Consider the following 12,420-nt stretch of genomic DNA (forward strand, 5'->3'; position numbering starts at 1 on the left):
TCGGCTCCCCCCGGTCTCTCTCTGTCTCTCCTCCTCCCTCCTCCTGCTCCGGGCGGAGCCCGGCATGGGGGGGCCGGCGCCCGGCAGGCCAGGTACGGTGATGTGGAAATTGGGGAGCCTTGGTGCGGGGAGGTGGGGTGGGGGGGACAGGGAGTAGTGAGGATTGGCGGGGCGAGAGACGGAGAAACCCAGGGTAGCAGGACAAGGAGAAGGGGAGGGGTGCCCGGGAACCTGGGGCCCTTGGATGGAGAGGGGGATGAAGCCGCCAGGTTTGGAACAAACAGGGAAGGGAGAGGACGGCAGTGAGGAGGGGCGCCTAGGAGGAGAGGTGAGGCCGACGGCGGAAAGGAGAGTGTGTTTGGGGGGAGGGAAACCAGAGCAGGTCTGGAGGCCGCAGCTCAGAAGGTAGCTATGGGGCCAGACGGGAGACCCCCCGGGTGGGATTGAGGGCAGAGACTGGAAGAGGGAAGCCGGGAGCCTCCCAGATCCTGGAGGAGGAAGAAGGGGATCTGGGCCATCATCGAGGGAGGTGGAGACTGTCACTGAGGGACCGGGACGCAGGCATAGGGGTGGACAGAGGCCCCGGGGCCCAGGCAGAGGACTGGAAGGGAAAACTGCCCGCAGGGAATGGAAATGGATGGTTGGGTAGTATTGTAGATGCCCAACTCCGAGTGCCCCCCACCCCTTTGCCAGAATCCTCACCCTGCCCTCATGACATCCCCAGCGTCAGGGCCCGGGAGGGGGTGGGGATTCTGACCATCTCCCCCTTCCCCAGTGGGGTACAATGTACGCAAGTAGGCCGTAGCAGAACTCCTTGTCTGTAGGTATGTCCAGCTCCCCGTAGCCGGTGTGTGTGTGTGTGTCTGGAGGTCTGTGTGTGCTGTGGGTGTGTCGGGGGTGTTTATGTCTGTGTGTGTCTGCCTGTTCCTAGGTTGTGTTTACCCATCTGATCTGTGTCTGGTCCTCTGTGTGTAGATATGGGTCTGTGGCCTGGTGGTTTGTGTATCTGAACGTGTATTTGTGTGGCTGTGAGGCTGCTGTGTATTTGCGGGGCCTGTCTGTGTGGTAGATCTGGGTGTATTTACAGGATGGGAATCTGTGTCGAGCTGATCTCTCCGGGAGGTGTATTTGTGGCACTGAACACCTTTGTCAGGGTGTGTGACTCTGTACACATATCCTGTGTCTGTCTGTCTGTGGGTCCTAGAGGCGGTGTTGGGTTTTCTCTGCCTCCATCTGTTTGCCACTCTCTGAGGACCCAAGTCACATCTCCACTCCTTTCTCTCTCTCTCTTTCTCTTTCTCATTCATTCCTGGCCCCCACCCACCCCACATCTTTCTTTTTTTCCTTCCCCTCTCCCCCACCAAGTGGATCCGGGACCCAGGGAGGGCCGCCCCCCGGGCCTGGTGGCGCTGAGCAGGGCCCCCCAGCCCCCACCTCCTGCCCCACGACATGAACCTCCTCTACCGAAAAACCAAGCTGGAGTGGAGGCAGCACAAGGAGGAGGAGGCCAAGAGGAGGTAAGGCCGTGGTCCTAGAGATCTGCCCCGTGGGCTGTCCCACCTCCGCTTCCTTGGTGGCTGGGCCACATCCCTCTGCCCTTCCTGGGTCCAGCCGCCTGGTCAGGAGTCTGATCTGAGAGTCTGTGCTCAGTACAGAATTGCTGGATTGCATACACCCTGTCCCCACCCTGCTGCTGGCCCCTGGTTCCAGCCCTTGTCCTGGCCTTCCAGCTCAGGAGCACCCTGTTGGCTCTTCCCCACCCCTGGAAGCCCGAGTCACTCCTTCCTGACTCACCTCTGGCCTGTAGTCTTCTCCTTTCTGTCAGTATGGGGTTGGTTCCAGGCTCCCCCGTCACCTGACCTTGGAAGGGGCAGGCCCCACTGCCCTCCTGGTCCAGGGACAGGGTCACTCGCGGGGTACCAGAGAAGATCCGTTTGGCCCTCTCCCCAGCTCCGCTGCTGGGGGCGGCGAGTGGCCAAGGGGCAGGGTTGTGTGAGTGTCGTGGTGGGAGTCGTGAAGGCTGGGCCCTGCCGAGGAGCCAGGCCCGGGGACCTCTCCCTGCTTGGCCTCTCCTTGCTCTCCCAGGGACCTGGATCCTGGCCTCTCCTGCTCGCTCCCCTCTCTCTTCACTCCCATTGACAGCACAGCCTCTTGGAGCCTGAGTCAGAGCCACCTCCCCGCTCCCTTCTCCCTCCTCGAAACTGTGGAGTTTAATTCTTGTTGTTAATTAGATTAATCAGAGCTATGACTGCAGTGATCTCTCCCTAATGAAGGGTTAGCAGACAGGGCCTTAATGAGAGCCCACCCCGCCGTGGCTCTCCCCTCTCCCCTGCCAGCCGCCCCTCCCTTCACTCGCACAGAAGCTCAGGGGCAGTGAGAGGGAATGGGGGTGAGCCTGGGAGGGTGACAGAGAAAGGATGGCACCGGCACCCAGGGAGAGGCAGAGCCAGAGGAAGGGAGAAGGACCAGCAGGAGGAGGCCGCTCTGGCGATGCGGCTGTACAGCCCTCGGCGGGGAAGGGAGGCGCGGGTCGGTGTGGGAGCGGAGGCCGCGGCAGCCGGACACGCTGGGAGGCCAGAGGCCAGGTGTGGGCTGGTGAGCGTGAGGAGCAGAGCCCTGGCGGCAGGTGTCTGTGCCCGGCGGGGCTGTGCTGCCTGTTTGCGTCTCTCTACCTATGCATGAAGCCATCCACACAAGGGCCCTGTGCCAGATATGCCCAGGCTGGGATCAGACAGCTCCAGGGACGCTCCCCTGCACACATACTGACCCCTTCGCTCATCCCTACTCGCTGTGCCTCCCCGATTTCCTTGTCTGTTCTAAAGCCTAGGGATTCTGCCAGAAGTTTCTACTTCGCTGTCCTAGACCTTCAGGCAGCCTCCCATCCCCACCCCAGGCCCCTTCCTCCTCCTCCTCCTCCTCCTCCTCCTCCTCCTGGGAAGGCACAGGGCTGCGCACCCCTCTGAGGGTAGAGGAGGGGGAGGCCCAGGCCCGAGGCCCAGCCTCTGTTCCATCCTGGCCTTCTCTCCCCAGCTCCAGTAAGGAGGTGGCTCCTGCAGGCCCCGCAGGGTCCGGGGCCGGCCCGGGGCCTGGGGTCCGGGTGCGGGACATCGCCTCGCTGCGCCGCTCCCTCAGGATGGGCTTCATGACGATGCCAGCCTCCCAGGAGCACACCCCCCACCCCTGCCGCAGCGCCATGGCCCCACGGTCACTCTCCTGCCATTCAGTGGGCAGCATGGACAGTGTTGGGGGTGGACCTGGGGGGGGAGGCGGGGGTCTCACAGAGGACAGCAGTGCCCGAAGACCCCCTGCCAAGCCCCGGAGACATCCCAGCACCAAGCTCAGCATGGCAGGGTCGGGGGTAGAGATGCCCCCCAGCAAGAAAGCAGGTGAGACACCCCCAACCCTCCCCAGGAGCTGGGATGATCCATTCCAGGCCTAGAGAGGCCTACTGGGGAGGGTTCATTCAGGGAAGAGCTAAGGAAATGGAAGGTTCCATTCTCAGTGGGAGTGGTGGGGGGGGGGGGTTTCTTTTTGGAAGGGCCTGAGATGAACCATTCAAGGGCAGGGGAAGCTCCCCCGAAAAGTCCATTCCAGGGGAAGGGGTGGCCTTGAAGGGACACGAGGGCGGGACAGAATTCACGGTGGGAGCTGCGGATTCTGGGGAGTTCTGTCAGAAGGACTGAGAGCAGGCTGGGAGAGAGGGAACCCACCACCGTGCTTTAAGTTGAGGGGTGTGGGGAAAATAAAAGACACAGATACGCCCTTGCAGCTGAGTTAAGAGATCGGAAGGGGTCTGCCCGTCTCCTGTCCCCACTAAGAGCCCGGTTTATTTTTCTCCTTCCCATTCTGGCCAGGCTCACAGAAGCCAACCCCAGAGGGCCGAGAGTCCAGCCGGAAGGTTCCGCCACAGAAGCCCCGGAGAAGCCCGAACACCCAGCTCTCGGTCTCCTTCGATGAGTCCTGTCCCCCAGCCCCCTCTCCTCGTGGGGGGAATCTGCCCCTTCAGCGCCTCAGTAGGGGGTCCTGCATAGCTGGGGACCCTGAGGTGGGTGCCCAGGAAGAGGAGCCCGTGTACATTGAGATGGTGGGGGATGTCTTCAGGGGAGGAGGACGAAGTGGCGGGGGCCTGACTGGGCCCCCTCTTGGGGGAAGGGGCCCAACCCCTCCAGCGGGCGCCGACTCGGACTCAGAGGAGAGCGAGGCCATATATGAGGAGATGAAGTACCCGCTGCCCGAGGAGGCAGGAGAAGGCCGGCCCAACGGGGCCCCCCCATTGACCGCAAGCTCCTTGCCACACCAGCCTCCCGCCCTGCAGCCCCACGCCCACCGCCGGCCAGCGTCAGCCCTCCCAAGCAGGAGGGATGGGACACCTACCAAGGCCACTCCTTGTGAAATCCCCCCGCCCTTCCCCAACCTCCTCCAGCACCGTCCTCCGCTCCTGGCCTTCCCCCAAGCCAAGGCTGCTTCCCGAACCCCTGGCGATGGGGTCTCGAGGCTACCGGTCCTCTGCCACTCGAAGGAGCCAACGGGCTCCACCCCAGCTCCCCAAGTGCCTGCCCGGGAGCGGGAGACGCCTCCCCCACCGCCTCCGCCTCCTGCTGCCAACCTGCTGCTGCTGGGACCCTCGGGTCGGGCCCGGAGCCACTCAACACCGTTGCCACCCCAGGGCTCTGGCCAGCCCCGGGGGGAGCGGGAGCTCCCCAACTCCCACAGCATGATCTGCCCCAAGGCGGCAGGGGTGCCGGCAGCCCCTCCTGCCCCGGCCGCCTTGCTCCCTGGCCCCCCCAAGGACAAGGCTGTGTCTTACACCATGGTGTACTCGGCAGTCAAGGTGACCACGCATTCTGTCCTGCCAGCTGGTCCACCCCTAGGTGTTGGGGAACCAAAGACGGAGAAGGAGATCTCGGTCCTCCATGGAATGCTGTGCACCAGCTCGAGGCCCCCAGTGCCTGGGAAGTCCAGCCCCCACAGCGGGGCCATGGGCGCGGCAGCTGGGGTCCTCCACCATCGGGGCTGCCTGGCCTCCCCACACAGCCTTCCGGACCCGACTGCGGGCCCCCTGACTCCCCTATGGACCTACCCGGCTGCAGCAGCTGGGCTCAAGAGACCCCCTGCCTATGAGAGCCTCAAGGCCGGGGGGGTGCTGAATAAGGGCTGTGGAATGGGGGCCCCATCCCCCATGGTCAAGATCCAGCTGCAGGAGCAAGGGACCGATGGGGGTGCCTTTGCCAGCATCTCCTGCGCGCATGTCATCGCCAGTGCAGGGACACCAGAGGAGGAGGAAGAGGAGATGGGCGCCGCGACATTTGGGGCAGGCTGGGCTCTGCAGAGGAAGGTCCTGTATGGAGGGAGAAAAGCAAAAGAGCTGGACAGTGAGTGAGGGGCGGGAATTTGGGGGTGGAGGAACTGGGGACGCGTGTGATGATCTTGAGGAAGCGTTGGAGGGCTTGTCTGGAAGCTACAACCCATTGTCCTGAAGTGGGAAGTTTTCAAGGAGACTGGAGAATAAGAGCACGCAGCAGGCTGAGGGGCCAGGGTCCCCGTGTGCGTGCTGGACGGGCAGGAAGATCTACAGTGGGGAGAGGCTAGAATCTGGCCCCAGGGGTAACCACCTCCTGCCCCGTCCTGCTCTACTCCCTGCCCTTCCCTTTGCTAGGCTGCAGGGGTCTGTGTGTGTGTGTGTGTGTGTGTGAGTGCACGCACACTAGGAGCTAAACACAGCTGCCTCCCAGCTGTTGCCATGGCAACCCATCCAGACAGGAGGGAGAGGAGAGGGAGGCCCCTACCGTTGCCTGGCAACGCAATGCTGTGCCAGGCCTCCTCTCGGAGCTGAGCTTAGTTCCCTAGCAGCCCTGCCCCCAACACCCCCCCTCTTCCCGGCTCAGGATTTGGGATCTCTCCCCCCTCTGTGTTTCATGGGTGGTCACTGCGGCCCTCTCAGGCGGGAGAGACTGTGGAGCTGAAGCTGGGGTAGGGGAGACCCTCCTGTGACCACAGAGAAGGGTTTGGGGGTAGCAAATACTAGTCTGAGGCCAGGGATGGCACCGATGGGTGGAAAGGAAAGTGGCACTATTGGGGTCCCTCCTGTGTGTCGGGGGGGGGAGTGTGAAATAGGTTCTCTCCCTTCTCTGCTGTGACTTGCGAAAGGGCAGTCACTTCTGGTCCACGCGTGGCGCAGTGGGTGTAGCTTAGGGGGACAGCAAGACCCTTCCCGTGGGCAGGCACTAAGCTCTTCTTGTTATCCCAGCAGAGGTCGAGGATGGTGGCCGGGCCTGGAATGGCAGTGAGGGTCCAGGCAAGGCGGAGCGTGAGGAGCGAGGCCCCATGGCATCAGGGATTCCAGTGAGGAGTCAGGGGGCAGAGGGCCTGCTGGCCAGGATCCACCACGGAGGGGACCGAGGAGGGAGCCGCACAGCGCTACCTGTACCCTGCCAGACGTTTCCTGCTTGCCACCGCAATGGAGGTGACACCCCTCCCGGGGCCCTTACAGAGATGGGGCTGGAAGGGGCGAGGTCTCCCAGGGTCCATGTCCTGGGCCCTCCATTCTGACACGACGGCGCCATCCCCTTGCTTCCCCTGCTGAGTCAGGGGTAGCCTGGAGAGGGCTGTGGGAGGGGAACCTGGAGGCCCCTATATCCTTGTCACTTATCATCTGTCCCCCTCAGACTTCACAGGAGGCTACCGCCTGGGGCGCTCGGCCTCCACATCTGGAGTCCGGCAGGCCGCGCTCCACACCCCCCGACCCTGCAGCCAGCCTAGGGATGCCCCAAGCCAGGTGAGGGGAAGACCATGTTGGGTTTTCTTTTATTTGTGAAGGAGTAGGTGGAGAAGAAGGTCTGGGTGTGGAAAGAAAAGTAGGAGGCCACCTCGGGGCGGGGTTGGGGCAGGGGCTGGCACAGCCCAGTAGGCATCCTGGGAGGGGCTGTATTCCATGGGGACAGCCAGACAGCTGCTACCACTAGCTTGCCATGGGCCTTCCTGCATTTAGAAAATGGGGGTACCAATTTGAAAAGTGCATTCTACTGGGAAGACAGTTCTTTAAAGGGGTGCCCATTCCTTAGGGTAAGACGGGTCCAGCCTGGCACTAGGGCACCCACTAGGTGCAAGAAGTGGGTTTCTGTCCCTGCCCCCCCCACCCCCCCACCCCCCCCCCCCCCCCCCCCCCCCACCCCCCGCCACCGGCACACACACTCCCAGCCAGGGGGAGAGGACACAGGCCAGAAGCAAGAGAGGACTTGCTTCTGGGGGAAGACATTGGTCTTTGCGGTGGGGGACCGCGCCTGGTCGCTCTGAGGTCCTTGACCTCCCCCTCCTTTCGCCTTCCTCCCCTCGTCGCGGGCCGGCGGGCAGGAGGAAGGGGCACAGACCCAGCCCGCGCTGCCGCTGCCGCTGCCCCTGCCGCCTCAGCCCGCCCGCGAGCGCGACGGCAAGCTGCTGGAGGTGATCGAGCGCAAGCGCTGCGTGTGCAAAGAGATCAAGGCCCGCCACCGCCCCGACCGAGGCCTCTGCAAGCAGGAAAGCATGCCCATCCTCCCCAGCTGGCGGCGGGGGCCGGAGCCCCGCAAGTCCGGCACCCCGCCCTGCCGCCGGCAGCACACCGTCCTCTGGGACACTGCCATCTGAGGAGGCCGGGAGGCCCGGGCACCGGACTGGGGAGCGGGGGCGGGGGTGCCCGGCTCTCCGGGAGACTTGCCTTGAAAGAGGGACACTTGAAGGACCAGGTGAGAGAAAGCCAGGGAGAAGCCCCAGCCGTGCACCCTAACAACCCCCACCCCCCAGACGGGGGTATCTGCCAGGCCCATCGGGCACGCCCGCCCCACCCGCATCCCCTGAAATTTGGGGAGGAGGGTTTGAGGTTGGGGGTGAGGCCCTTCGCTGCTCTCCATGCTGGGCCAGGCAGACTCCTCCTGAGAGGGCAAAGGCCAATCCTGGAGGTCAGCATGGGGGAGGAGGAAAGGGAAGGGAGGAAGGGGGGGGCGGGTCAGGTGAAGGACGGGGCTAGCGAGTGTGAGGTAGAGGGGCTCTTTATAGAGCCAGGAGTGGGGAGGGGGTATTTATTTCGTTATTTATTTTAGTTGGGAGGGCAGTTCTGGCCTCTTCTGACCTACTCCTGGGCAGGGAGTAGGCAGTGGGGGGCAATTAAAGGGAACCAAGTTGGCGCTCTCCCCAAGCCTGAAGCTGGCACAGCCACACCCACCCTGGCCGTGGGGATTGGTGTGGATTGGGGAGCCAAGCAAGAGGAGGGAGGGGCCCCAGCGAGCTGAGGGCCGCAAACTCATTTACAGTATTTTACCACAGCCAGAATTTGGTAGTGAGTGTGGCCTGCTGTGTAACAGGCATCTTATTTAGCTCTGGGGTGAGGGGGTAGCACCAGGGATGGGCGGGGTGATGGGGAAGGAGGGAAATTTTAGCGGGTGGGGGGTGGGCGGGGTATTTATTTAAATTTTAAAAAAAATCAGAAGAGATGTCAGGAACTTTTTTTTAATTCCTTTCTTTTCAGAATAATATATTAAAAGACTAATGATCCTAGAACTGGCTTCTTATAGTTCAGTGTGCTCTGCTTTTCTTACACCTGTTTCTTTTCCCTCTTGGCGGGTGGTTGGTGGGAGTTGGAGGTGGGGGGCCAGGGAGGGGTGAGTGGCTGTGGCAGGTACTGGGGAGAGGTGGAGGTGGAGGGAAGTCTGGAAATGCCTACTGAGTGAGCTTCCTTGTGCTTGGGAACACACCCATGCAGGAGCATTCAGACTGAAGCCTGCCCTTAGGCAGCCTGTAGTCCAATCGGGGATGAGACACCTGGGACAACACCAGATGTTGCTACAGCAGTAAGGGGGGGTTGTAGGAATCATCTAAGAAGGCTTTCTAGAAAGTGAGCCTAAAAGGACAGGTAAAGTTTGGATGAGCAGGGTGAAGAGGAAAAGTGCCAAGGTCACACACAGTATGATTGTCTGCAGAACAGAAGATAGGGTAGGGCAGGAAATGTGTTTAAATAATGCAAAGGGCAATGAGTCAACCACAAATGATGCTGGTTCAGAGAGATGGGCATCAAAGCAAGATTCTGATCCTCAGGAAGCAATCACCAAGGAGGATAAAAAAGTGTCTAGGAGAATGGAGGGCAAGACGGAGCTGGAAGAACATCCTTCGGTGGGAAATGAAGGAGCTGAATGGGGCATCCGAGAAGCCCAATTTTAGAACTCCTGGGACAGGGGAAATGATCACTTTGATAGAGCAAAGCTAGTGGGGTAAGAGGGATTTTGAGGGAAGAACGCTGAATTGGAAGCAGTGGTTAATACCTGGGTTGAAAGGTTTGTTACCAGCTAGGACAGACTTTCAGAAAGTGTGGTGGATGATAGAAGAGATGTTGCTAGCAATCTAAAGAACATTTTATGGGGTTTTTTTTAAAAGATTTTATTTTTAATCTACACCCAACATGGGGCTCAAACTTAGAACCCAGAGGCCAAGACTCGCATGCTCTACAGACTGAGCCAGCCAGCCACGTGCCCCAAGAAGAATTTTTTTTTCAAGTTTCAGTAGTTTTCTATTTATTTTCATTCCTATTAGATAAATTAAAACCAGCATATCAAAGTATTAATGAATATTCCTTGGATATTATTGTACAAGATAAAGCTAAATTTATTTTTAATTAGTTATTTTAAAGAAAAGTGTTAAATAATGGTGCAGGTATGATAGACAGAATATGGAAAATAATGACAGCAATATGACAGTTTTTAGAATTTGGGAAACACCAAGTTAGAAATGAGAGTTTGGGAGAGATGAGAAGTTGGGAAAAGATTAAAAGACTGTGGACATTAGGAATCATCAACCTAGAACTAATATTCCAGGCCTAGACTGAATTGTATAAAGGAGAATTGGATAAAGAGATAAGAACAGAATATGAACAAGAAATAGCTTTCTACATTTTAATTTTTTTTAATTGAGATATATCAACATATAAAATTGTATTAGTTTCAGGTGTCCAACATGATTTGATGTATGTATATATTGTGAAATGATTGTCACAATAAGTGTAGTTAACATCCATCCCCACACATAGCTACAGTTTCTTTCCTTGTGATGAGAACTTTTAAGATCAACCCTCTTAACAACTTTCAAATGTTATTGTTAACTATAGTCACTATGGTATACATTACTACTCTAGGACTTACTTATCTGATAACTGGAAGTTTGTACCTTGAACCACCTTCACGAATTTTGCCCATGCCCCAGCCCCATCTCTAACAACTACCAACCTGTTCTCCATGTCTGTGAGTTTTTTGTTGTTTTAGGTTCCGCATATAAGTGAGATCATAGAATATTTGCCTTTCTGTCTGACTTATTTCACTTAGCACAACGCCTCAGTGTTGTCACAAATAGCACAATTTCTGAAAACTTTTTAATAATTAGAAAATTAGTGGAAGCAAATATCCTGCTTATAAGAGCAACAGGAATCCTAAAATACCTCAAAGTAACTTTAATAATGTATAGGACTTATATTCGGTCAATCAATAAAACTAAAGTCCTTTGAGTTCAACCAGGAATATTCCCATAAGCAGAGTAATAACTTGTTTGTAGATAAGAAGGCCATAATATAAAAGATAATGTTTTCCCTGAATCCATAAATTTGATGCAGTCTCTAAATTCAAAAAGGATGAGTTAGGAAACTTGATGAAATAATGCAAAAGTTCATCCAGAATGATAGTGAGAAAAACCAGAACGTTCTGAAACAGATGAGTAACGGGGGGACCTAGCCTACCAATATTAAAAGTTGAAATAAAGGCACAGTATGCTGGGATTAGCACAGGCCTGGCACATCCATCAGAATAGAGTCCAGAAATAGCTCCAAATGCACATGGGAATTTGGCATGGATATGATAAAGGTGGCTATTTTAAGGGGAAAACAATTACTCAATGGTGGTTTCTTGATTAGCTACTTAAGGGAGAGTGTGGGAAGCTGGATTTCTATTTCATTCATTATGCCAAAAGATTTAAATGTAGAAACAAAACATTAAAAGCGAAAAATGGGTGAACATTCTTTTAACCTTGGGTTGGAGAAGGTCTTTCTAAAATGGCATGCCAACCAGAAACAGACTGAAACACTTTTTAAGTTTTATCATGTTCTCAACTAAAACGTCTATTTGGCAAACTCAAACTATGAAGATTAAACTAGGAAAATATTTTTTTAGATTCTAAGTGATCTCTACACCCAAGGTGGGGCTCAAACTCACGATCCCAAGATTAAGAGGCACACACTCCACTGACTGAAGGAGCTAGGCACCCTATGGAAAAAGATTTCAAACACATGAAAAAGATTGACACAGTGTATCAGATTTCTGAGTTGATAAGAAAAGGAAAAAACAACCCAAAAGAAGGACATGAGCAGATAATTCACCAAAGAAACAGAAATTACCAACAAACATGTTCAACCACAACCACAAGTGATATGAAATACAGCAATAATAAAATACTTTTTATCTGACAAACTTGAAAAAAACTCATAGCATCAATTTGGCAAGTATATATGGAAAACAGGCACTCACTGTGTAAATGTAAATACACCTTTTCTGGAAGTCAGTTTAATAATATTTGTTAAAAATTTGGGCACCTGGGTGGCTCAGTTGGTTAAGCAACTGTCTTCGGTTCAGGTTATGGTCTTGGGAGTCCTGGGATGGAGTCCCACATCAGGCTCCCAGCAACATGGGGAGTCTCCTTCTCCCTCTGAGCTACCCTCTCATGCTCTTACTCTGTCTCTCTCTTTCAAAATGAATAAATAAAACCTTTAAAAATTTTGTTAAAAATTTAAATGTACATAGTTTCGACTCAAATGCCATTTCCAGGAATTTATCCTACAGAGGTGGTTACACAAGTGCACAAAGCTAGATGCACAAATGTGCTAATTGCTAGGCTGTTTGAAATGATGAAAAATTGGAAACAACCCCAATTTCATTAGTATGGCACTAATTTATGGTAACAATGGAACACTGAAGCTGTTAAATTGAACACAGAAGATATCGATGTTCTAAACACAAGTTCACAATAAGTGAATAAGGCAATGTGTGAAAAAGCACATTTTTAGAAAAAAAAAACTCGTAAAAAACACATTTTTAGAAAATCATTTATGTATAAATTTTTATGTAGGTCCGGAAGAAAATACACCAAATATTTGATGGTGATTACTTGAGGTCTCAGAAGAGAGCGGGCTTAATTTGATTTTTAAAAAAATGTATATTGCAGGCATCTGGGTGGTTCAATGGGTTGAGCCTCTGCCTTTGGCTCAGGTCATGATCTCAGGGTCCTAGGATCGAGCCCCACATCAGGTTCTCTGCTCAACAGGGAGCCTACTTCTCCCTCTCTCTCTCTCTGCCTGCCTCTCTGCTTACTTGTGATCTCTCTCTGTCAAATAAAGAAATAAAATCTTTTTAAAAA

The 12,420-nt window shown here is 55.1% G+C and overlaps 1 protein-coding gene across 5 annotated transcripts; it reads left to right on the plus strand.

Moving 5' to 3' along the window:
• On the plus strand, window positions 1-8,373 carry NYAP1 (neuronal tyrosine phosphorylated phosphoinositide-3-kinase adaptor 1). 5 transcript variants are annotated; one of them, XM_059414543.1, is made up of 7 exons: window positions 1-92; window positions 1,366-1,517; window positions 3,031-3,386; window positions 3,855-5,372; window positions 6,248-6,463; window positions 6,666-6,775; window positions 7,351-8,373. In XM_059414543.1, exons 2-7 carry the CDS (start codon window positions 1,450-1,452, stop codon window positions 7,621-7,623), a joined length of 2,541 nt encoding a protein of 846 aa, XP_059270526.1. In that variant the 5' UTR covers window positions 1-92; window positions 1,366-1,449; the 3' UTR covers window positions 7,624-8,373. The 5 variants fall into 5 exon arrangements, with proteins under 5 accessions (XP_059270526.1, XP_059270529.1, XP_059270528.1 ...); XM_059414546.1 differs by having other exon boundaries at window positions 7,366-8,373; XM_059414545.1 differs by having other exon boundaries at window positions 6,251-6,463.
• Window positions 8,374-12,420: the final 4,047 nt, after the last annotated feature.

This window comes from Mustela nigripes, chromosome 11 (genome assembly GCF_022355385.1).
Source record: "Mustela nigripes isolate SB6536 chromosome 11, MUSNIG.SB6536, whole genome shotgun sequence".
Lineage (NCBI taxonomy): Eukaryota > Metazoa > Chordata > Mammalia > Carnivora > Mustelidae > Mustela > Mustela nigripes.